Source organism: Athalia rosae, chromosome 3 (assembly GCF_917208135.1).
Source record: "Athalia rosae chromosome 3, iyAthRosa1.1, whole genome shotgun sequence".
Taxonomy (NCBI): domain Eukaryota; kingdom Metazoa; phylum Arthropoda; class Insecta; order Hymenoptera; family Athaliidae; genus Athalia; species Athalia rosae.
Genome location: NC_064028.1, coordinates 21,164,609 through 21,189,956, shown reverse-complemented (window position 1 = coordinate 21,189,956; position 25,348 = coordinate 21,164,609). Strand labels below are relative to the sequence as shown.

The 25,348-nt window shown below is 39.8% G+C and overlaps 4 protein-coding genes and 1 long non-coding RNA gene across 8 annotated transcripts in view; 2 read left to right on the top strand and 3 right to left on the bottom strand.

The window, feature by feature from the left end:
• Positions 1-6: 6 nt before the first annotated feature.
• LOC105689581 (vacuolar protein sorting-associated protein 18 homolog) lies at positions 7-4,495 on the top strand. Of its 2 annotated transcripts, XM_048653284.1 has the most exons (16): positions 7-329; positions 395-578; positions 661-995; positions 1,084-1,131; positions 1,255-1,444; positions 1,516-1,637; positions 1,717-1,950; positions 2,014-2,130; positions 2,199-2,423; positions 2,493-2,675; positions 2,750-3,203; positions 3,287-3,508; positions 3,588-3,739; positions 3,810-3,907; positions 3,978-4,289; positions 4,362-4,495. In XM_048653284.1, exons 1-16 carry the CDS (start codon positions 249-251, stop codon positions 4,423-4,425), a joined length of 3,021 nt encoding a protein of 1,006 aa, XP_048509241.1. In that variant the 5' UTR covers positions 7-248; the 3' UTR covers positions 4,426-4,495. The 2 variants fall into 2 exon arrangements, with proteins under 2 accessions (XP_048509241.1, XP_020710242.2); XM_020854583.2 differs by lacking the exon at positions 1,084-1,131 and having other exon boundaries at positions 9-329.
• On the bottom strand, positions 4,421-6,577 carry LOC105689629 (DNA-3-methyladenine glycosylase-like). Its single transcript, XM_012406801.3, has 3 exons — positions 6,108-6,577; positions 5,587-6,024; positions 4,421-4,949 (listed from the first exon to the last, which is right to left on the bottom strand). The coding sequence occupies exons 1-3, from the start codon at positions 6,319-6,321 to the stop codon at positions 4,573-4,575; spliced, it is 1,029 nt and encodes a 342-aa protein (XP_012262224.2). The 5' UTR covers positions 6,322-6,577; the 3' UTR covers positions 4,421-4,572.
• A 276-nt stretch (positions 6,578-6,853) lies between these two features.
• Positions 6,854-8,523, bottom strand: LOC105689623 (odorant receptor 13a-like). The gene is made up of 4 exons (XM_012406784.3): positions 7,905-8,523; positions 7,569-7,835; positions 7,140-7,503; positions 6,854-7,063 (listed from the first exon to the last, which is right to left on the bottom strand). Exons 1-4 carry the CDS (start codon positions 8,456-8,458, stop codon positions 7,010-7,012), a joined length of 1,239 nt encoding a protein of 412 aa, XP_012262207.2. The 5' UTR covers positions 8,459-8,523; the 3' UTR covers positions 6,854-7,009.
• Positions 8,524-8,640: 117 nt separating this feature from the next.
• Positions 8,641-25,348, top strand: part of LOC105689228 (maternal protein pumilio-like) — a 24,938-nt gene continuing 8,230 nt past the window's right edge. The window contains exons 1-5 of one of the 3 annotated variants that reach the window (XM_048653335.1): positions 8,641-8,991; positions 9,064-9,721; positions 9,797-9,918; positions 10,017-12,627; positions 19,069-19,306. In XM_048653335.1, the coding sequence (XP_048509292.1) occupies positions 8,846-8,991; positions 9,064-9,721; positions 9,797-9,913 (921 nt within the window). In that variant the 5' untranslated portion in view covers positions 8,641-8,845 and the 3' untranslated portion in view covers positions 9,914-9,918; positions 10,017-12,627; positions 19,069-19,306. Of the gene's footprint in view, positions 8,992-9,063; positions 9,722-9,796; positions 12,628-19,068; positions 19,313-25,348 lie in introns of those variants that run through there. The other 2 variants (XM_048653334.1, XM_048653332.1) reach the window with 2 other exon arrangements.
• Positions 12,526-25,348, bottom strand: part of LOC125500401 — a 19,640-nt gene continuing 6,817 nt past the window's right edge. Inside the window, exons 2-3 of the long non-coding RNA XR_007277780.1 lie at positions 18,025-18,459; positions 12,526-17,102 (exon numbers count right to left, since the gene is read on the bottom strand). This is a non-coding gene — a long non-coding RNA (uncharacterized LOC125500401). The remainder of the gene's footprint in view (positions 17,103-18,024; positions 18,460-25,348) is intronic.

Genomic DNA, 25,348 nt, shown 5'->3' with positions numbered 1-25,348 from the left:
AGTTAGCTAACCTCCAACTGTCAGTTTGGTAGCTCAAGAGGTAGCTAGAGAAGTTAATAAAAATATTCAGATGCTATCTTCTTGATGTCTTTCATTGTTCTTATTACCCTTCAAATACCGGTAAAATAGCATTACGATTAACTTGATCAGATGAAATAAATTTTCACTGGACAAGATAAGGAGATAACCGCCTCCCTATTACAAGGGTTTTTATTCGGTGAACACATATCTTGCAACGAAAGTCCAGAATGACTTCGATATTTGATCAACAAGAACGAGCCTCCCAAAGATCTAAGAGGCCCACCCCGCCAACTATCAGGGCAGACATTGTAAGTTTGTGAAGAAATATGTACCTTTGGATCTTTCATAACTAACTTTGATGCTTTGATTCTAGAGCACTACGGGGTTTATACATATGAAGTTACAGGATGATGGACCAATATTTACAAAGCAGAAGGTGAATTTTTCGCCTTCGGATAAAATCACGCATCTGGTAGTCAGCAGCAATCTTATAGTAATTGCAATGGCAAACAATATCCTACTCCGTATCGATATGAAGCATCCCGACAAGCCTGAGGGTATAGTGTAATTTATGTTACTATAATTTGTAGACTCTGCAGAAAATTGTGCCATTATTCTGATGTTCATTTTTATCTACAGATATTGACCTTTCCAAATATGCAACCAACATGAAATTGTCTGGGCTGTTTCTGGACCCTTTAGGGCATCATTTACTAATAGCTCTGGTATCTCAAACTGGGGAAACACCATTACCAGAGCTATTTTATCTGCACAGGAAAAGTACAAAACCCAAGCAGGCAGGAAAATTCAGAGGCCATGAGATAACGGCAGTTGGATGGAACTTTTTGAACTCATCGGAAGCAACGTCGGGTCCTATATTACTTGGAACTTCTAAGGGTCTGATATTCGAGACAGAAATTGCTCTGGATGGGGACAAAATATTTAATACCAGCCTTGAGCAGTACTGGAGACAGGTAATTAGGCAGAGTGCTGTTGCTTGCCCTAAGAAACTAACACTTTAATCCTATCAATTCGATTACATTGTTAATGTTCATTCTCAAGCTTCCAAATTATTTACCACTTTATGGTACTAAAGAGGTGGATGGACTGGTGAGTATGGCAAAATTAAATTGGCGCATCTATCTGCATGGTAAAACATAGTTATGTTCGCAAAAAGAATCTTGAAAGAGTACTTGAACAGAAAAAATTATACTATGATTTAAATGATTGCAGGTATTTGATATAGGAAAGGACAGTCATCCACCTATCACAGGTCTCGAGTTTCACAGAATACCGAACACCGATAGATGCATTGTAATAGTGACTACTCTGGTTAGGATATATCAATACATTGGATCTGTAAGTAGCTCTGATGAGAAGCCACTGCTTCAACAGATCTTCAGCAGATATTTGAATGTCAAAGGTATGCGCAAATTATTTTATATATGCACACAGATATTGTTCAATAAGTCACTAGTCGAAGATGTCTTACAGAGAGATTCAACCAGGTGGAAAGTTCACTGCCTTATTCAAAGTTGCAGTTCTATTACCCAGGACCGAGACAATTCCCAAAGCTGTTTGGATGGCTTAGTGAAACTGGAATATTATATGCACAGGTAGATTCCATACCTGGCACTTCTTAATCAGAAAAAAAAGAGAGTGGGACGTCGTTGAGATAGTAATATTTTTTTGCAGGTTGACCCGAATGTTGATCCAGATAATGTACTTGTTAATCAACAAATGATATATTGCCCTGAGACTAGTCTAATAGGAGGGAGTGTTTCACAAACTAATTCAGTAGCCACGCCTCCACCGACACCCTTGTCTTTTGTATTAACAGAGTTTCATGCATTGCTTTTATACAGCGATCATGTCAAGGGATTGTGTCTGCTCAACAAAGAGCTCATATTTGAAGACATTTATAATGATGTAAGATTCATTTTTTATACAAAAATATAACATTTATTGAAATAAGATCAACTTCGATTCCAGGCATTTGGCAAGCTAGTTAATATAAGCAAGGATCCAGTGACAGGTTCGATTTGGGCATTCAGTGAGAGAGCAGTCTTTAAATATAAAGTAACCAAAGAGGACCGAAACGTTTGGCAGGTAACTTTGTATTTATTGTAGTTTGACTTGATTTAATGGTAAACTAAACTGAACTTTGTATTGTCTAGATATACGTCGACAAGGGAGAATTTGTTCTGGCTAAAAAATATTGCAAGGATAATCTGGCTCACGTTGATCATGTGCTTGTGAAACAAGCGGAAATGTTATTCAAGAACAAGGAGTATGAACAGAGTGCCATAATTTACGCAGATACACACTCATCTTTCGAAGAAATATCTTTGAAATTTTTACAGGAGAATCAGATTGAGGCATTGAAAACATTTCTAAAAAGGGTGAGCCTTTCAAACCTAGCTCTCGATACAGAAAAAAACTGGAAATATTATTTGGATGCTGTATTACAGAAACTGCAAGGTCTTAGGCCACAGGATAAAACCCAGGAGACTATGATAGTTATATGGGTAGTTGAACTATTTATGAATCAAATGGGCATACTTCGTAGTGACGGTACATCGCAACTTCATAATCCTCGCTACCAAGAACTTCAAAAACAATTTGATAGTTTTCTAGCTATACCCAAAGTTGAGGTAGAGTGTGAGATGATTACTCATTGTTAAAGTTTGTCACGTTAGGTGATCATCGTTTTTTTTTCTGGTCATAGGAATGTATTCGGGAGCATAAGAGCTCGATATATGACATAATGGCCAGCCATGGGAACAAAGACAATCTGATTCGACTAACGATAATGCATCACAATTATGAAGAAGTGATCCGGCAACATTTGTATAAAAATAATTACCTCGAGGCTCTGGAGGTGCTAAAAAGTCAGGCGAATAAAGAACTTTTTTATCAATTTGCTGGCGTGTTGTTACAAGAATTGCCAAAGCCAACTGCTGCAGCTCTAATATCGCAAGGATCTTTGCTGAAACCTTCTAGACTTCTGCCTGCATTAGTCTCTTATAGTAATGATGAGAAACATGCTAAGGAAATAATTCGGTATCTTGAGTTTTGCATCTACAAACAAAACTGCCAGGAGCAAGCTATACACAATTTTCTTTTATCTTTATATGTACGCAATAAGCCGGACGAAGTTTTGCGATATATTAGCTCTCAAGGTAAATGTAATGTTCAGTATGATTGAATTTTTAATAATGCAAGATGAATATCGATCTAAGGAGATTTCATTTTTGATACAAAGGTCAAGACATAGCGATGGTCCCATATGATGTACATTTTGCGCTTCGGCTTTGTCAAGAAGCAAAACTCACCAAAGCTTGCGTTCAGTTATCTGCATTGCTTGGGCTCTGGACAACTGCAGTTGACTTGGCACTAACTATCAACGTAGATTTAGCCAAACAAATCGCCACAATGCCAACTCAAAGCGACGATGAACTTAGAAAAAAATTATGGCTCAAAATAGGTGATCACTTGTTTGTGCGCTGTACACAGAATAGATGGAATTTCAACTTTTTCAATGACTATCAATAAATATTTTACAGCTGAGCATGTAGTCAAAGAACGTGACGATATACAACAGGCGATGGAATTTTTACAACAGTGTAATATGATCAGGATTGAAGATATTCTTCCATTTTTTTCTGACTTTGTCACTATTGACCACTTCAAAGATACCATTTGTAACTCCTTGCAGGTAAGAAAAACAACTTTCCACTATCGATTAGCTTATATTCTGTGGAATATATGATTAATTTTTACCACAGGAATATAATCAACATATCCAAGATTTGAAGGAAGAAATGGAAGAGGCAACAAAGTCGGCAGAGTTGATCAGGAAAGATATACAAGCATTTCGAAACAGGTCAGCGATAAAAGATGCAAAAGATATGAGAACTCTACCTCCAATATTATTATATCCCTTCATTCTACAGGTGTACATTCGTTCATGCAAGGGACACATGTAATACTTGTGATGTACAGCTTTTGCTTAGATCGTTCTATGTGTTTCCCTGTGGACATAGATTTCATAGTGATTGTTTGGTTGCTGCTTTAACACCTATGCTGTCTATGGAGCAGCGAACGAAACTGGCAGATTTACAGCGCCAGTTGACTACAATTTCTGCCAAACAAGACGATACTACCTCTATCGGATTAGCGACACTCTCTACTAAAGATCAGATCAAAGCTGATATTGATGACCTTATTGCCTCTGAATGCCTCTATTGTGGAGAGCTAATGATTGAGTAAGTATATTCATTACATAGTACGTTTGTTCTGAACTTTTGGGTTGATGTGATACTTGAATTTTTCTGCAGTTCGATAGATAAGCCATTCATTGAAGAAGAGGATTACGAAAGGGTGATGAAAGAATGGGCTTGAGTGTAATAAAATAGATCCTTGTTGATTGTACGTGTTGTATATTAGAATTGAATATATGACTGAAAATAGACCACATTTATTCTTGTTCAACTACCTCTCTATCTTCCCATTCAAAAATGAAAGAATAATATTTCACCTTCAGACTATTTAGCCTTGCTCAGCAAACGCTGCTTCGGCATTTTTATTTGATTTACTGACAGATTTTTCACCAAGGATGTAATATCGCATGGGTTTTAGTGCCCACTCAGGGCCAGAACCATCAATGCCGATACGAGGGCATGAAACTATTTGAATATTTTCATTTTCTGGATTGTCTTCAACCCACATTCCCCTCCAATCACAGACGGAATATTTGTTGTGATCTCTAGTTAGGCCAAATGCTATACAGAACTTTGAGGGTCCATTGCTCAGCTCGTGAAGCTTATAAGTCTTTGTATTTTTTAATTTTGCATTTCGAAATTCTGCCATTAGATCTGCACCTTCGATTGGTGAGAGCGCTCTTATAAGAGCAACACTCCCTTCACCTGGAAAACAATTACCTTGACTGGTTCAGCTCTGCAACCATCCCTACTCTTTCCATCCGTACTTCATTAAACTCACTTCGGTGTAATTTAGATAATTCAAACTTTGATTTCTATTCTGCTTAACATTTACAACTAGTCCCAATCTTCACAAGCGAAATTTCTCTGGCTAACAGATTCGTTTTCTAATATGTAATACCGTAATGGTTTTGCAGCCCACTGTGCACCTACTGATTCAATCCCTATCCTAGGGGCAGCAATGATGGTAACTGCTTTTTTTTCTATACGCTCGCTATTTTCAACCCAAAGTTCTGAGCACTCAGTGATACTTTTTTCATCAAAAGTTTCCTTATCGATTTCTAATGCAATGCAGAGTTTTGATGGGCCATTACACAGCTGATGGGCTTTGAACTTTCTTATGTTCTTCACCATTTCTTTTTCTTTTGACCCCTTCTTAACGCGCGTATTTCGCAGCAATTCCATATAACTGTGACCAACTACTGGTTCTAGCGCTCTGATAAGTACTGACGAACCACGCACTGAGATCATGTTATTGGTCATCAAGAATAAAGTTTCGTAATACGATTTTGTGCATAATTTCCCTCACAACAAGCTCTAATTGAATAGTTAGAAGAATTACCTTTTGAAGATATGCTGAGGCAGTGATACATCCCATAGGTCAAGTAGATATATATTGTTCCAGGAGGCATATAGGTAGCAATATTTGCAGCAGAAACTCTGTACTGGTAAGAAGCAGAGGCTCTATCTTCTCCGCCAAGGTATGATTCTGTCTCGACTATCTTTCCCTTCAGCAAAGTCCCATTATCCAATTTACGAACCAATATTTTGCCCAGCAATTTTTTGGCTAGCTCTTCGGCAGGAACATCGAAAAATTCATAACCCAGTCTATTTTCACACAGACGTTTTTCCTCTATGGTATTTGGAGGATCTTCTAGCTGTTTCAACTCCTCCTTCATCATTTCAAGATCGACAACATTCTTCAATTTACGTTTTTTTCCACTCTTATCCAGTTTTGACTCTTTCTTTGGTTCTTCTGGTTCCTCATCTCTGTTGTCAACTAAAAAGTTTTAGAAGACTAAATAATGCTACCTGGTAGACGCAAACAAGTGTTACCAAACATTTTTAAGTTTTTTTTTTTACCAGCAGTTCTTGGTCTCAGATTCCTCAGGTTAGCTTTCGACTTGGTGATCGCTTTTTCCATTGTCGCGTTTTTTTTTGATACCGCCTCCAGAGTCTCTAAGGGCAGAGATTTTCCGTTGATGTCTGCATTGACACCTGTCGCTATTTGATCTATTTTTAATGACGTTGACAGCTTCTTCACTTTAGAAGCCAGTTTTAGCTTATTCGGCGGCATCGTGTTTTCGTCTTTCTTAGATTGTTCGAATATTGTCGATACTTTAGTCGTTGTTGCGTATAGGTTTGACTGTCGTATAAATAGCTCTAAAACCGACGAGCAAATTATACACCAACAACGAATTTTGAGATTCCTAATTACATGTTATCACTTATACTATAATTAACCACATGTCAAAACATCTACAGGCTTTTATTCAAAAAAACTGTTTATGAACAGGCCAGTTGGAGCATGAGACCACTTGTTAATGGATGTGGGATCACGTGGATGCGCACGTAGTGCGCAAGCGTGACATTTAAATACTCGCGGTTCTGACGCTAGGGGTTGGTGAGGGAGGAATGAATCGGTGTAATGCGGGCTGCCAGATAGAAATTCATAAGGCGTTAACGTTCAAAAAATGAAAGCATAGATATATGAAAGATATGTAAAAAATCTTTTAAACGTACCTACGAAGTCTGGGTTCTTTTGAATCCTTGCAAAGGTGTAAGCTACCGATTGACGTATGAACATCATGAATCAGATAACCGTCACCTATTTTACTTTGCAGATTTATTATTAAACATCAATTGCTACGAGCATTACGAGTCTTGACAAGAATACTTCAATATACATTAAAAATCGTGTTTTTAAATGTCATGACGAATTTTTTCGATCTTCAATTGATGATTTCAACGATCGATGATGCCTTCTACTGTTTGAGTTGTACAAGAAGTGTGAAATAGGAGGCTGCCGAACTGAGGATCTGTATGAATTAAAGGGCGTTGAAATTCGTTAAAAATCACATGTATCTAATTAAATAATCGAATTTGAAATTATACTTGTCCAAATTTCTCAAGGTTCATTATGCCAAAACGAGCTGCTGTAATGCAGCAATTATTTTGTGTTCTTGCAATGACGAATTTAATATCTCGTTGAGCAGAAACGGGTAACATATGCCATGGTAAGTTGTGAAAAGCGGCATCACCTACGGATCCGCTTTCTTTCATCAATGTTTCTCCGATCGCACACCATGCAAACAATTCAACGGTCATACAAAATAGGTAATTAGTAAACCTGATTAAATCAGATTTCTGGTCAAAGCCAGTGGTCACTGCATACCCACTCAAACAAATTTCAGCAGCGCTCGTAATGAATTGCGCAAAAATAAGAGGGCTGAAAAGTTCTTCGATTTGATCCGCCACCCTAAAAGATGATTAAAAAATATTCTCATTACCCTGAATCGTAGTTGTTATAAAATCTCCTTTCACCTTATGATTTTTTGATGGTGTTGGAAGCATCTCATGAGATCCCTTCTGATAAGGTGCGAAATATTCGTTTTTGCTGATCGTTTGTTCACCAACTTGAAATCGCTATACCAAAATTGCAGCAGAGCAAATTGTCCTGATACATGATGTATTATGGTCAACATGAATGCGTCGAGTCCTATGAATGCGAAGCAACACGGAATCGAGGTCAATATTTGAAATGCAAAGGCTATCTCGAAGTTTGGCGAAGACTCGATGTCAAACCCATAACTAAAAAGTAATTGTCGATGAAATAAATATATTCCACTTTTATTGATGAGAGCTAAACTTTTTGCTTACCTCACTTCGAACGGTAGCTGTCTTTGTATTTCAGAGTCTTCGTCATCTCGCATTTGAGAATTTGATTGTTTTATCCAATTTAAAACAGCTGCCACGGTGAATGTAATGTTGATGCCACAACCGGAAAAGAAAAAAAGAATCGTAAATGTTCTAGCCTGCCAAGCAAATTTTTCGTAAATTTTCCGCTCTTCCGGTTCCTTAGAGGCGTCCCATAGTTCTCTAATCATCGAATAGAGGTGAGTGAATTTTTCTTTCTTCAGCATCAAGTATAATAGCTTGTACCCCATAAGTGCAACCGCTATAAAAACGCAACCGATGCGTGATACGACCGCTAAATCTCCACCGCTGAAAATTATCGCTAAAAGCTCCGGCACTGCGATATTCAATATCGAGAACAAAGCAATAATTGAACGTAAATCAGAAATACGTCTTTCAGAATTTAAATTTCCTGGACCTATTACGGGCCACATTCCGATGGGCCAACATAAACGTTTTACGGGAAGAAGATAGTGGTCTATATTCGATAGCATGATGTACAGAAGTGGATAGATCATTCGGAAAAATGTATCCAAGTGGGATTTATCGGATGAGAAAATTTGCAGCGGTCTTATTGACTGTTTCTCTTGTAATCAAGGTGCGAAATTATATGTATACGTTCTGTTTGAACGGCGTGGGAGTTGAATGATTTATTTCTACTATTTCTTATTGTGACGTATAGTAGTAGTTACAGCGAAAAGAGAATGTTATATAGGGAAAAATATTTCAGCCTATTATTACATACAGTCATTGGAAGTTACGGTATTCGATTTTCATTTTTTTTCACCCCCATGACTGACGACAGACGTTGACTGAAAAAAATAGTTATTAAACGGGTTTGAAAATTTTGTAGCTAATAAAACAGAATTGAATAGTCCTTTTTTTTTATTAGTTTCCGATCTAAGATGTCTTCGGCGAAGTATAACGAAAAAAAAATCACTGCTCAGGATGCCAAAATGGGTCAACCGAGAAACTCCAGGTTAAGAAATCCGCTGAATGTTGTCTTGCAAAAAATTAGCAGCACACGAGCCACTGTTCATGGAGACATCAGGTTGGTTGAACGATCCAAATTCATCGCAATGATTTTTGACGGTTGTTATTATGACTGTAATATTTGCTGTAGCAAGGAAGGGCTGAAGGAATTGCTGATGTCGTCTTTATCACTGCTTCCGAAGGTCCAGGATTCTAAAAACACGGGATTCGGTGAATCTGATGCAGATAAAGAGATCCTTGATTCCGAGGGAAGATTACAAGGTAGTCCAGACGGCAAAAACGGTGATGGCGACGAAGGAGGCGTGGGTAAAAAATCAAGGTCATCGAAAGACGAAGGAAGAGGGTCTTCGGGGGTGTTGAAAAAAATTCACGGCACCCAGAGCGACATCCTGAATAAACGGTCGAAATCAGGTTCGCAGGAAAATAGAGGGAGGAAATTTCTAGGGAAAAGAGGCTCTGGAGAGTCTGGCGAGTACTTTGGCGAAGAGGAGTCAGTAAGCGGGAATCAGGATGCTGATAAATTAAGTTCACTCAGTTGTTTAAGTACCGCTTTGAGCGAGGATTCAACGCTTTCTCCGGACGGCCTTTGGCTCCGAAAATACTTTAAGAAATCCCTCGTTCAAGGGTTGAAAGAAATAGCATCGAAAAAACCACAGGATCCTGTCGAATACCTGGCATTTTGGTTGCGAGAATATCGGAGAAAGGAAGACGACCGGAAGTTACGGTCTGAAATGGACAATGAGCTTAAAGAAATCCGTAAAAAGTATGACATCGCGACGTTTCAAGGGGTGAGAAAAAAATATACATCGAATAATGAAGGCGGTATAGTATCTAGTTTCTAATTTTTTATCTCATGTCGTTAGGGTTCCGAGATCGAAGGAGAGTCCCAGTATAAGGTCTTTTCTGACGAAGAAAGCGGTGGTAAATTTGATTCGAATTTCAAGAATTATGAATCCTCAATCCTCAGTGAGGCGCAGTAAATTTTGTAAGGATGTTTAATTCAGAATCTCGGAATACTGAAAAATCATTTGAAAAGATCCTAGGTACTATTCCACCCTTATTCTCTGTATGGCTGTATCACAGATGGCGTGACCGGTATTTCACCCCCCACGAAGCCTGATATAATACCATTAGAAAATATCGCCTCCGACGCGTTTCGTTGTCGTCGACGTTGCTGACAGGGGATTTAGTAATCCGCGTGCAGTCGCTCAGAGAGGGAGTATGAAAATCCCCTCAAAACTAGAAAATCCGAAAACCCAAAACTATCAGTTTGAATAAGAAAAATAAAAGAACCTCGTACCGTTTACATTTCAACCCCCAAATAAAAAGATAAGGGAACAAAGACTTTGAGCTTTCATTATTCATTTGAAATTATACCGTCCGCAATCTGGATGCCGGGGGCGCCACGTTTTGCGCCCCTATATTTAAGGATTCAAACCAGTTTTGTGGTGTTGACGAGGTGTGTAGCGATATCAAAAAGTTCATGACGTAGTTGCCGTTCGTTCCAGCATGGTGGTGAAATTATTGACGCGCGCAGAATTGTTGGCTTCGAGTTTCGACCATGACGTTGTATTTAGGGTTGTAGAACAGGTATATTTCAGGGGTTGAAATCCAGATGTCACTTCGGCCAGGAACCGCCATGTTCCATGAAAGCTCCCCCTTATCAACGAAGTCAGGAAATGATATTACAACCCCTAAAACCATAATATGATAAACTAATTTCTCTTTACAGTAAATATACAAAATGAAGAGGCAGTTAAAAAACGTAAATAAATAACGAACGCTCTTTCCGGCGTGTGAAAATAATTAAAGAGAAAGTTACACCCTAGTGAGCTTTTTTAGTCAGCCAACCAAGAGAAGGGAGCTCGCAGCGAAATCATTGAACTTTGCAATTTTCCACCCAAAATCGTAGAATTTTCACCATCGCGTCGGTGCAATATTTAGCGTCAGTTGGCGAATGGATTGTAAAACTGAAATATAATTCAAATAAGGGTTGGTTATGCGATCGAAGCGCTCCAGTTGCGGACTCCAGAAGTTTGCGGGGGTTGTTGAAAAGGTTTGGTGGTGTGGCAGCATTCCGGTGTTGTGTTATGGGGGGTGGTCGTTCCCTGACCCAGTTCCGAACGTTTTAAAAATTCGTTTTTATCCGTGAGTTTGGAATAAAAATAATCGGTCCGTGCTTTACTCGATTATGAATCAGAATCGAGTGCCGTGAAAAACAATAAGTATTTAATATTTTGATACAGTTTTGTAGCGATATGAAACTCTCGAGTGTCGCTGTGGGCCACCATCTTGTCTGCCTCAACATCATCATCAGTTTACCCCAAACTATTTTAACGGAGTACTCGTTGCTCTCAAGGGTGATTTTATAAGCTCCAACAATCCGCCCAGCTGTTTATTGATAATGATTATTTAAATTCTTCAACATCCCCAGAGGAATACGGTCAGTGATTTCCTTCAGGATTTACCTTGTCGTCAAGTGAACATCATATACAGTGAACCGCAGGAGAGTATAAGTGATAAGGAACCTTACGAGTATAAAAAGAATATAAAATATATATGTCGTGGTGATTCATCCATTATCTCATCCTACAGGATCAAATCATCGCCTATTTTTTCGTTGATTGGAACCAAATTTTTTTCGTCCCTTCCATCCTTTCCCTGGTATTATTTTCCCTTCTTTTTCTTGTCATCTGTGATGCGAGGGAGGGTGTTTAAAATATCGAAGAATTTTTTTTTTTAATCAAAAAATTCTACTCGTGCGATTTGTGGTTTATATTTATTATCACTGCTGTGTAAGTTTCTAATAATTATGATTTTGGAATCGAAAATCGAGACAGCTGCAGATGCAGTTGTCATTGTTAATGTTGTTGTTGAATGTTTTCGATACTAAGACAGTAATTAATCAATTAATCGTTGGTTGGTTCAGTGAAAAGTGTCAACATACATCTTTTGCCATTCGTACCCAAATACAGTGAAAAAAAGATATGGGTAGATAAAAATGAAATGAGATATTACGACGATCACCGAGGGGCGCGTGGTGTGCATTGGATACCTTTACCTCCAGCATCGGATTTAAATAGGGGAAGAAAAACGACTAAAGGGGAATATTATGGGGATAATTTTCGAAAAGTACGTTACGTGCGGCAAAAATTTTCTCGAATTTAATTACGTCTGAAACACGACCCCAATTATGTTTTTGTAGTTGTCGTACTTTTATTTTCTTTTCCTCGTGATTCTTATTCGATGTTCTGTTTCCACGTTATTCTATTCAAAACGGCCCCTTGAATGATTATCAGAAGAAAAATGAGAAGAAAAAATTGCAAAAGATGAAAACCAGGGGGGTTGTTTTAGGGATGAATTATTGAATAGAAAGAGAAAGAAACCAAAAAGGGGCGTGATACTATTGTAAAATATGATGGATAAGTGATTGTAAAAACGTGCTAACTATGGGTCTGACAAAAAGTGAACCCTCATTTGTAACTACGATGCGTGCAGGATAGTTCGGAAATCTATTTTTCGATTAAATAATCTGTGAAATAAAAATAAGAGAATAAATATGAAAATATGTATCTTTTTTGTGCATCGAAGTGAAAATCAATAAAAAAAAAAAAGAAAGAATTGTGCTTCAGAACGGATTACACGGCCAATTAGGATTTTTACTCACCGCGACGATACGGCCTTTTATAAATCGGTAAGCTCAATGAATTATAAGATTTTCCCAGCTTTATAAGGCTAGACTTTCGTTCGGTTATTTTTTCTCATTCGTTCCAACGTATTAGATGATATGTTGGGTTGAATATAAGAATGACAAAAATGAAAAACGCGCGCATTGTGAATATTCCAGCTGATTGATATCCACTCTAATTTCGAATCGCGACCCACGATATACGTACATAATTCATCTAACATTTCCTCCGGATAGAAATTCATCTCGGCATATACACAGGTATACAGGTATCCATTGTTTTTCTTTATTTAAAGTTTATTTCGAATCGTGTATATAACTGTGCTGGGAGTCCCTGCGAATATCGTAAGTGCCAAAGTGTCGAAGTAAAGGGAAGATCGGGGGAGAGAAAACGGTGGACTGGGTGAAAGGCGAATAAAGTTTGCAAGCTCGTTAAATAAGACTCAAACTTCTTCGAGGAAAGAAGCAGCGGGTCGGAATCACGCACATAGAATGGTCGAACGCGAGAAGGGGTGAAAAATTGCACTTTTATTTTTTATCGTCGTCATTTTGATTTCCTTCCGAAACACGAATCGACCCGAATGTCCAAAATTTCAGCACAGCATGTGCTCGGGTTTCCCGTACTTACCGGTACGCTGCAGATAAAAAGAGAACGAGGAATCGTCGAATCGTCATTTTCATAATCAGTTGAGAATTTTCTTTTCAACATACATATATTCGCGCGGTCGACTTATCAACGCAAAACCGCCCGGAAATATTATTTATACTCTGACTAGAATCGGAACGACGTGAATATGCGAAAAAGTTGATTTGTATACCGACCCTCATCAGTTCCGCCTCGTTCTTTTCATCGCTTTCAAATATTCGATGTTGTATGTTATTATAAAAGTGCGGCTTGTTGGCCGCGAAAAGGCAGAAGTGCATGAGCCTCATACGCCTTTTTGGCTCTAGTCACGCGATATATACAGTTGAAATTTTAGTACTTTGCTAAAGGGTAATTAACGTGGGTGGGGGTTGCAAATTAATTACCGAGGATGGCACTACGAGACCAACCGCCGTGATCTTTTGCACGAAGTCACATAATTTATGGGGCAAACGTAGGGCACATAGTTTGTTACCTATGTACATCGTACATAAGTGTATGTACATACGCTAGGTACATATGAATATGGCATTTACGTATATCCTGAAACTTGAAGCCATCGTAAACAGCCATTTTTCTATCAATAAAGTACAAATTTATACAATTACAATAATTTATATATTTTAAGTCATTCATTGATTTATTTTTCATCGCTGCAAAGATTCCCCTTTTTTTCAGGGGATCAGATTTGAATCAGCGTATTCGGATTTTCAAAGTATCTCATCTCCTGTGTTTAATAAATGTGTTTCTCATTTCTTATCTTTTTTATTTTTTTTTTTTAATTATTAATCCGCCATATTTCTACAACGATATCGAATATTAGCAGGAGAATAATTCAAGTGAAATAAAATTAGTAGAACGAGTATAAGGAACATAGAGAAGGGCGAGAACATACGCCGGGGGGCGAGGATTGTTCGTGAATTTAATTAAGGTGAATGTAGAGTGGAGACGGTTGCAAGGAAGTGGAGTGCACCAGGGTTAGAAGTTGGGTGGCGGGGGGAGGTGAGGTCGAGGGTCACGCACTTTTCCCTTTTCCCTTTTCCCTTTTTGGACCACGTCCGTACACATATACATTGCACCGCGGTTGTTCCAATTTTACGAAATTCACATTTTTCCACTCGCATCGCGGAATGCAAATGCAAAGAGGAGGTATAACAACCCACGTAATATATTATTGTCACGAATTGCAGTTCGCTTGTTCTGATTAGAGGGGGTAAATACGTTACGTTTTTTTCCTCTCGCATTTTAATTTTAATTTTTTAATTTCTTTTCATTTCATCGTTGCTTCTTTCTTCTTCTCCTCATTCCTTGGGCGTAATAAATACTTTCGCACCCTTATTTTGTTTTACCTTTTTTTTTTTTTTCTCTTTCTCCTTTGTAGCGGTTGTGCTGCACGAGACTCTCGTAGAGTTCTCCGCCCTTACCCTCTCGTCTCACCCCCTCGTCTTGATCACGTTCGCGACCTCCCTGTCTCGCGAGAGCTGGAGAGATCAATACAGAGAATGTGGGTGTAGTATATAAGGTGTGTAAGGGAGGCTAAAGGTGTGCGTTTTGTATGTTAGCTAAGGTGGCAGGATATGGTATGCATTATACGTGGGTATATTACGTGTACGAGCGCTCAGAAAAAACGAGAGAAAGAAAATAATTATGAAACAAAATAGCAGGAGATCGAAAGAGATGAGAGGAAAACAAATATACTGTACAAACGCGGTTCGTCGTGATCAGCTGATTACTCTGCCCACGGGAACCGGAAACATGATTTTTTGAAAAAAAAGAAAAATATATCATAGAAACGGGAAAGGGGGCATTGAGAGGGTAAGGATGTTCAGGTGCGTCACCCAATTTTATTTTCTTCTTCTTTCCGATTCTTCCGTTTTTTTCTCTCTCCCCCCCCCCCCTTAATTCCCCCAAGACCGGAGAAATTTCAGGGTGTAGGTTGGGGGTTGAGAGCTGTTTCCTGCGACTTTTGTACAAACCTATGTACATACATATATGTATTACATATCGTATATATAGCTGCGCAAAATTCGATCCCTGGGCATCATCCCTTGGGAAAGGATTTCGTAATTATTCGGGTGGAAGTCCCCTGCAGCTTCATTCCTATTCCCTTTTCTATGTCTCATACTTCCATGTACAGGAATGTATGTGTGACAATGTACATTGTACGTATATAGCTATACAAGTTTTCCACGTCTAACAGTAGCAACTGCTTCAACACTTCACCGAAAACTTTCCCGGAATACAACGTACAGCTCATATAATATAAGCGGGGGTCTGCCGGTGAAACCTGGAAAACCTAAAACTGGAACGTTGTCGCTTTTCTGCGTTACACCGTGTATAAATATATTACATAGCGTGTGTATACACGTACATGTATGCGTGCAAAGGAGAAGGAAAAGCAAAAAAACAAAAAGTGGAGAGAAAAATGTCGCGTAAATCACCCCTTTCTTTTTGTCCTTTTTTTCCTTTCGTATAAGTTGTTTTTTTTTTTTTTGTTTTTTTTCTATATTTTTCTTCTCTTCTCCGGTATCAGAAGAGACTGCGGGAGTGACCGCCCCGGAATTTTACCCTCTCTATTTTTTTACATACACCACTCTTTTCTTTTTTGGATGAAGAATTTTTCTCTCGTCGTCTCTCCCTCTCTTCTCCCATAGCTGCGTCCGACGTAAACCTTACGGTATAATAGGTGGGATAGAAAACCAGATCTGGTACTGACACGTGTCTCCTGATAGCCGAAAACCGTTTATCCTTAGTTTTTTTTTTTCTCTTGTTATCTTTTTTCTTTATTTTATTTCATTTTATTTCATTTCACTTTTTTTTTTTTTTTCTATTTTTGCGAACAAGGAAAGCGTCTCTTTCCTTCTCTATCCGAGGTCCCTGTTGTGCGAGGGTTCTAACCCTCTAACGCGGGGTATAAAATGGAAAGAAAAAAAAAAAATGAGCGGAAAAAAGGAGGGCAGAGGAAGAGAGATTAGTGCGGGGACCTCACCCCCCGGCTAAACTTCCAAGACAAAGATAAAGACGGGGATATTATAGGCTGAGAGATAAGGATAAGCGCAAACTTTCTGCGCTCTATTTTTTTTTTTTAAACTTCCCTTTTTCACTATTTTATACCCAGAATTTTGATCGGCCATTGATTTATAATACACCGTCGTCGCCGTCGTCGTCGTCGTCGTCGTCGTAGTGTCTGTAAAATGAAAAAGAAGGAAGAAAAAAAACAGTCAAAAACGAAATCATACATCGTGAAAGACTTCGGCGTGGATATGTCTGATCGAGTTTCGTTAGATTCCGGTTGGAAGCATGAATTTTCCGGAACAATATAATTTTTACAATAACAAATAAGAATTCCGTGTATATTTGCTTACGGTACGTTATTATCTCGACTCGGTTGATTGAACCGTCAAGCTTGTTTGATTCTTACGATCGCTTCGCTCCGCCCGGGGCACTGGCACATCCATCCGCGACTACGAGACCCTCGAAATTCATATCAAAGATCTGAACGACGCGCAACGTTTTCCTTCGGAAGGGGTGGCGGGTTGGGTAGGGTGCGGTGAGGTGACTCGGGGTTTGGGTTAGGGGTTTCGGGTTTCGCCAGGGTTGAAATTAGGCAGAGACAATGTCTCCATAAGTAAAACGAGATCTCTATCCTGTAGTCCTGTCGGACCTTATCGGGGGCACCCGTTCCACCGCGGTAGACGGCGAATTATATCGCGATCGTCGTAACTTCTGCATATTTTTCATCCCACTCACTTCATTTCGCAATAAAATCAGATCGCACATCAAGCGCACCCCCGACGTCAACGTCTGCGACGCACAAGGTTCTCGGATCCGAATTTATCTGAAAGCAAAAAATCTCGAATTATCCGGCCGATCGAAAATTCCCTTTTTTGTCCATTCGTTTTTATTTTTCGTTTATTTATTTATCTCTTTCTCTATGCACCGGTATAATGAATCGTCCGAAAGAGGAAGCAGAAAGTTTGCGCCGTCGGTATTGATCCTTCAGCTGCTGCTACTGCCGCTGCTGCTGGCTCGGCCCGCGACCCTCTCTGCTCTTTTTCTCCCTCTTCCTCCCCTTTCATTTCAACCAACAACCACGCTTTTCTCTTTCTCTCAACTCTTCTTGATACCATACAGAAAAAAAAAAAAAAATAAACTAATGCAAAAAGTAAAACAATCAAAAAAAAAAAAAAAAACACGTAGCTGGGAAACGAGTTGGACGTAAGCCGTATAACTTTTAATAAAATAAACACAAATTTATCGCGTCATTACTCGAAATCATATTTATGGCGAATAAAATTACCCCGGATGTCGGATGGGGAGGAAAGAAAAAAACCACCCCAATTTCGCGATGACAGTCTCGAGGAAAACGAATGTAATTTCGACGGACAAAAAAGCAGTAGTACGTAGCTCAAATTTTTCATTTACCCATTTTACGGAGGGAAATTTGAAGAAAGTCGTTCTCATATTTTCACGGAAGAAAAAATAAATAATTAAAATGAGAAACACAGGCGTTGGTACGGGGGGGGGGGGGGGGGGGGGGGCGAAAGTCGGGGGTTCAATCCGCTTTGTCACTCTTCGAAGGTGGAAGCTTTTAAAGTTGATGTACTGCAGTGCATACCTATATAAATTCAGATGTGTATGTGCAGAGTTTAGGGATTGAAGTTCCCTTTTATTTTCGTTTGTTCGTTTTTATTTATTTATTTTTCCCCCATTTTTATATTCATATTTTACGGTATAAAATGTATTATACACGTACACACCTCTATTTTTCGGAGCGAGGGATGAAACGGGAGCAGTGATTTTCTCCTTACTACGCATTTTCGTTTCTTTTGTAATTTTACGTTCACTTCATCCCACCGTCTCCACTTTTTTCTTCCCTTTCGATCCTCCCACTCCTCATTCTCCACGGGGCGGATTTTCTGCGGACGAAGATTAACGATGACTTTCGTTCTTCTTTTATCTGCAGGATGTAAACTCGCCTCTTTGAAAAAAAAAAATTCTTTATTGGATGCAACACTGGAAACTGACAATTTTCTCGAATACCTACGCAATTACAAACGCTCATTATATTTTAATGCCGATTGAAGTTCGACGATCGATCTCATCAAGGCAACGGTGTGCGATTCATAATTCAATCACATCCCCTTTTTCACCCCGGTAATCGCATACTGTGTAGAAATTTTCTTCCAGCCAAACTGGACGTAGACGTTGAAAATCAAAAATGAAAAAAAAACTTATATTTTATTTCGTTAAATGGTGAATATTAAGTTTTGTCAATTTGTAAAAAAAAAAAGGAGAGAGAGAGAGAAATAGAGGGGGAGGCGGATGATGATGATGACGACGGAGGGGAAACTACAAGGGTAAAAAATAGAACAACTTCTTGCAACAACTGTGTGGCGAAGAGGGTTTCTAGTTTTCGACGGTTTGGGATTCGAGGTATTTTCGTCCTTTCCCCCACTTCATTCCTCTTGACAAACGCGAGTGCTCTCGTGTTATCTATGCTAATGCTTGCAAGCCTTAGCAGAACCCTAGCTATCCAAATATACACGCTCGTATACCTATGCATATGTATAGAGGTTGTATTCGAATAGTTGTATATATTTTAATTCTTATCTTTAAACGCGAAGGGATAACTCTTCTCTTTCGTCCCGCAATCAGCCGGTCAAGTTTGCGTGTTTTTTTCCCTTTACCGGACACGAAGGCCAAAGCGTTTCATTCCTTTAGTTCTTCAAATTTTTTTCTCTCTTACTTCAAGTCCACGAACCAATTCAATTGACTTTTTCATTTTTCTCTGTCTGTTTCAGTTGATAACTCTGGTATGCGAAGGCCTACAAAAGGAGTGAAGAATAACTGCAGCCGTGTACTTGAAAGTAATAATAAAAATAATAATAATTATTATTATTATTCCGAAACCATCATGGCGGACGGAGTTGGATTTGAATTATTGCACCGGTGAGCGCCACCGACCCGGGGCGATCATCCCCGTTGTTGTTTCGCCCAAAAAGCGACTCTCCTACACGCCTGCACTGTCAACGAACAGCAGAACAGGTTTGTACATTATATACATTGAAAATTTTCATCTTTCCTACAGTTTTTCTTAATTTCCTTTTTCTTCTTCTTTACAAGAATCGAAAGCTTCCCGTATATTTTCAATGACGTCGATAAAAACGAAAGAAGAAATTAAGAATCTCGCACCCCGTCTCTGTTCAGTGGAGAATTGTAATCGATTTCTCTTGGGGAAAAAATAGACGGCAAAAAAAAAACTGAAATAAAATAAAATAACTAAGGGTTGAAACTACCGATTTTGGAATTGAAGCGGAATTAATGCGCGATCCCTTATACACACTGTACACATAACTACATAGGTATAAAGGTAAATCGTGCGTGTTTACGGGGTGAAAAGGTTCGGTCCAAGGTAGACGACGTACGGTAGGTATATTCTATACATATGACGATGATGCTCGGATAGGTGGTAACCTACGGTACGTACCCACAGATTCGAGTCTTTTCCCCCGTCAGCCCTGAATCCTGACTGTGATACAGCCGAACCATACGTGGATATAAACCTGCGGCTAATAGTCGGCGAGGTAGCTAACCATTATTGCTATGTAATACAACGGGAACGACACGATTCGAAGGAAGATATGTGCCCACGTGTATCCAACCCCGTGAGATAGGGTGGAAGAACCGGGGGTGCAGGTTTTCCCATTGACTGCAGGGGCAGCGCCGTTAAAGTCGATGGCGTACGTGACGTTATTTGACAGGGGGGAACAAAAATTGAGGGAAGGGGGGAAAAAAAGGGATAGGAAAAGCACGGACAGTTTCGCGAGGGTTGGTACAAAGATACCGTTCGTGTTTACGGGAAGAATAATCCGAGAGAAATTAGATTCTTTTCCTTTTTTTTGCACGATGAGGAGAACGCGGTGTTTGAGAATTTAGTCAAGAGGGATCACTTGATATGAGATGAGAGAATTTTTGCAACGCGTTAACCGAGTCGAGGTTTCTTTTTCTTTTTGGCGGACGAATTGATCGCGATGTGCAGTATATCTATGGTACATCTTATGTGGGGACAGAGGAAGAGGATGACGAGGACGAGCGGGATGACTGGGGCGACGTCGACGGAAGTTCCTGGTTTATGGCTTCATAAATTCTGAGGGTATTTTCCGGGCTAATAGATTTTTCTTATAAAGAGTGAAAAAGGAGAGACAGAAAACGAGATGGAGCAAGGGAAAAAAGTAACAGTCGTTCAGCAATGAAAGGCGAAAAAGAGGGAATAAAGTCATAATAAGACTCCTTAAATCGCGATAATTTGATTTTTTTCACAAATTTAGTTACATCTAGAAAATTTCGCCGAAAAAAAAACGACAGAATTTTACAGTAGATGCAATTTCACGTCATTATCATTCACACACGAGTGAAGAGTTTTCATTTGGCGATCTGAGAATTTTTCTCATCGAGATATGTTAATATTTCTGCTCCAAAAAGGGAAAAATTTGCGATAACTCGGTCAATTTTGGAGATAGATCAATTTTACTCTTGGATTGAGATATCTAGACTCCATGCATGGGTCGAAATATTCGAATTTCTCGGTCTACGAGGGAGCCCGAGCTTTGCTGGAGTCAGGTAGCCAGCAGCGTAGCGCTTTGTTGTGAGACGTCACCTTCGGGGCTGAGCAGAGGTGACGCCCCACAACAAACCGCGCGCCCGTGGCTACCTGACTCCAGCTAAGTAAGCTCGGGCTCGTTGGTAAATTGGAGAATTCGAATATTTCGACCCATGCATGTTTTGCTACGAATCAAAGTGGGTCTACGACTAAAACCGAACGATATTTCTTATAATTTTTCTGCTCCCAACAGCGAATAATTGATGATTACTCGATCAATTGCATGAGTGGATGATTTTGGCTTTCAGATTTGGATTTCTGAGCTGATTATACGTGAGATTACCCTTGAAAAGCAAAAAAAAAAATCGATTTTCGGGCCTGAAGTAAAGTAATTTAAAAATTGATTGTATTACACTTTTCTTACGTATTTTGACCTCAGGAATCCGAATCTGAAGGAAAAATTGACCTATCTATAAAATTGACCGAGTTATCGCCAATTTTCAGCTTTTTGGGGTCAAAAATAAAAAATTGATTTTATAGTCTCTATTATTGTAATTTGAGCTCAGGAATTCGAATCTGGAAGAAAAATTGATCTATCTGCAAAAATGACAGAGTTATCCCCATTTTTTCGCGTTTTTTGGCATAAATTTGAGGATATCTCGAAGGGAAAAAATCGTAGCTCGATTTGGACAACGGATTCGCGTTCCTGAGGTCAAAATACATCAGAAAAGTGCCATACGATCAATTTTTTAAAATAAAAAATTTTGGCCAAATTTTGAAAAAATCGTAAGGGGTACCCCTTGGAAAAATCTCAAATTTTGGCCAAAAATTTTTATTTTTAAAAATTGATCGTATGGCACTTTTTTTTATGTATTTCGACCTCAGGAACACGAATCCGTTGAGTAAATTGAGCTACGAATTTTTCCCTTCGAGATATTTCAATATTTCTGCTCAAAAAAGGGGAAAATTGGCGATAACTCTAATAATTTCATAGATAGATCAATTTGACTTCCAGATTCGGATTCCTGAGATCAAAATACAACAAAATAACATATAAAATAAAATATTTTTTTTTGGTCCAAAATCGACAAAAATCCAAGGGGTGCCCCTTTGGATTTTTTCGATTTTTGGGTATTGAAGTATTTTTAAAATCGATTGTAGGGCACTCTTCTCACGTATTTTGACCTCAGAAACACGAATCTCAAAGCTAAATTGAGCTACCAATTTTTCCCATAGAGATATCTCAATTTTTCTGCTCCGAAATGTGAAAAATTGGCGATAACTCGTCAACTTCTTGAAATGGGACAATTCTTCTCGTGATCCATTAGTCAGTGCAAACGAATTCTACAATTTATTTCTCGTATCCTTTTTCTCTAATTTCACACCGCAAATCTCGGTTTGTTTTTGTCTGCGTAGGGTGGACACGTTCAAATCGCTCATCTCCTATCGTCAAATTATCAGTTCTGTATTTAGATATCGTTCGCCCGCAAAGTTTGAAGGAAAAGAAAAATATTTGAAAATGCCCTGTAAATGCGACCCTGCTAAAAAAAAGCGGGGAGAATGTTGCTGCCACGATGTACCACCCCTGCCGGCAGGTAGTCCTCAGCGAGCGACTAACCCCAAATTATGTCCAAGGTTGTAGAAAAAGTCGGATGGAAATTTTGAAAATTTCCCTCTTCGTTCGGTTAAAACTTTTCCCCCTTTTCTTTCTTTCGTCAAGGAACACGACCTGCGGGACCGGGATGCCGGGACATTCGACACAGAGGAAAAGGCAATCATCAATCTCAGAGAATTCTGTTTGCTATTTTTTGTTACCTCCGCAAATTCACTCGATAACCTGTTGCGATATATTTAATTTCCAAACGAGACAGTTCCACCGTTCGCATGGAGGATTATTTTCCCGACGTTAGCGCGTTATCGAACAAGAAAAATGAAGATCCCTATGCCCACGGGAGACACGCTCTCGGTAACGCTGCCAAAAAGATCTGCGTCTCCTTGGAGCCTCGTAAAAAACCACCCTGTGCCAGACCGCGATTCCCTTCGTCCCCGCGTCGCACATGTCCCGCGATGGGTCCAGAACCTTCGGAAGATCCACCCCCCTGCACGTGAGCAATGGTTTTTTTTTTTTTCATCAACAACGATCTTTTTCTCCGATTCGCATCAGACCGTCTCCTTCGTTGTTCGATTTACATTTTTATTCGGTCGTTTTTTGTTGAAGTTGTATTATTATTTTTTTTTCTACCGAATTTTCGGGACAGAGCCGAAGAACCGAGAGTTGTTAAGCCTTTGAAAAAAGCGTCGAATGCTAAAAGCGAACGATGCCAACCAGCCAGAGTCGTTAGAGGTCCTTGTGGGACATCGCCGCAGGATGGGGCGTCCATAGGGGGATTACCCGCAAAGATATTTGCCCTGGAAAAAACTGTGAGTCGTTATAAGCAGCGCGGATATAATTCTACGATTATTTTCACTCACTTTCAACCCGCCTACCCGCCCCCTTTTTCGATATTTATAGTTGAGCAAGTCGCAATGGCAGGACGAAGAAGGATATCATTCGGCTTCCGTGACCATGAGTCAAATATACCGCCCCGAAGACGGTAGGTCTCTTCCTTTTTATTTTTATTTTATTTTTTTTTATTTTTCAAGTCCGTGCGACCGGATAACTCGAGCCCCAAAAAGCTGACTGTATTTTCGTTCTTCCGATTTCCCCCGCGCAAAAAATAACCAAGAGTTCGGACCGCCCGTGAAAAGCTGCGGTAGCGAAAAACGGCGTAATTACCTTCGTGCAAAATTACGCGAACTCATGGGTGAGTCACGACCGATACCGGAGGGTGGATTTCCCGAGGGAGGTGAAGCAAAACCGGAACCAGAAGTGGTGGCAGCGGCTCTCCTTATGTCCGAAGGAGAATCGAGTGATCTTGGCAAGGCCAGACCGGACAATATATTTCAACAATTATTCGCCAGCTCAACACCGGACCGAGCTGTTGGTTGGTCGTTAATTAATAACATAAATCAGATTTCGGATTTATCTCGCAAAATTTCCGACCGCTGATCCCCCCCTATCTTTTTGCTTTCTCTCTCTACGTTCCACCCAGCTCTAGCGAGCGCGTGTCCTGAACCGATGAACAGTGTGGTGGTACCGTTAACGGTCCAAGGTCAAAAACCGGCATCGTTGGACCTCCCGAATCCCGAAAAAATGGTACAAAGAGCACGCGGCCTCGCGGCACCGAATCCCAGCGTTTTCCAAGAGTCCGACGTCTTCGTCGATTTCAGCGAGCATCTGCAGGAGGACATCGAAGGTCGGAGTCCCCAAGTTGCGAACGTTTCCGGTTACGTGGGTGCCTACTTGGGCCCGAGCAGCGATCGGGACGGGTCCAATGTCGCCGGGGATGATTTGGAAGAGGGAATGGTAGACTACGTGATCAGGCCCGAGCCACCTTCCTACAGGAACAGGGTCCGACTGAACGGTTCCGAGAGACCGTCGTGGTTCCCGGGTTACGTTGTGGTATCACCTTTGATTCCCGACTGCGTGAGGCTCTCGCAGAATCCGGGAGACGCCCTCGGCGACGCTTGGTGTCTTTGCAGGCCTCGTCATTTCGACGATTTGTCAAAATCGCTGGTCAATACCGGCTAGAATCTCGACGATGTTCCGATTTTCATTTTCATTTTTTTACCTACGTCTGTATCACGTACGACGTATACGTTTACATATCTGTCATATATACGTGTACATATGTGCATACATAAAATATACGTACGTACGAACATTGTGTATGTACAACACGGATGTGTGTGTGTGTGTGTGTGTGTGTGTGTATAGCCCAATACTGACGTAAAAATGAGAAATGAGCTCGCGTGTTTGAGCAACCGCAGAGCCGGGGCAAAGTGTGTCATCAAGCAGTACAAACATGGCGTATCCCCTCGTATCCGTCAACGATATACGTAAAAGGGGTTGCTTATACGCCAGGGCATCACGCGCGCTTTGCGGGTGTCTACTTTTTCCGCGTTAGGCTTCGCCGTAACAGTTCCATACGTGTGCATAAAAATGATGAATTTTCAATTAATACATTATTTTCTGCAAACAGTACGAGTGGGTGAACTTTTTTTTTTTTTCCCTTCTTTTTCTTCTTCTCGTTTTCTTTCCTTCTCCCGCAGAAATTAATTATTCATCGTTCGTGCACATAATTTTTTACCACATACTTTAATTTCTGTTATTTTAGTATACATATGTATATACCAGGTGCGGTCGTCGTCAGTCTGTGCGAAATAGACGACGTGATCGTTATTGATCATTTTTTCTCTTCATTCTCATCGGCATTAATTTTTGTCCTCATTTGTTTTTTTCATTAATATTCCTCGTCCTCTTCAAAGAGTGGATAACCGCGACGTACGCGTACTTACGTACATGATTAATAACAGCAGATCAGGATAACACTGAATTTTGGGATCCATTAGGGAAATGAAACCGTCATAACCTGCACTAC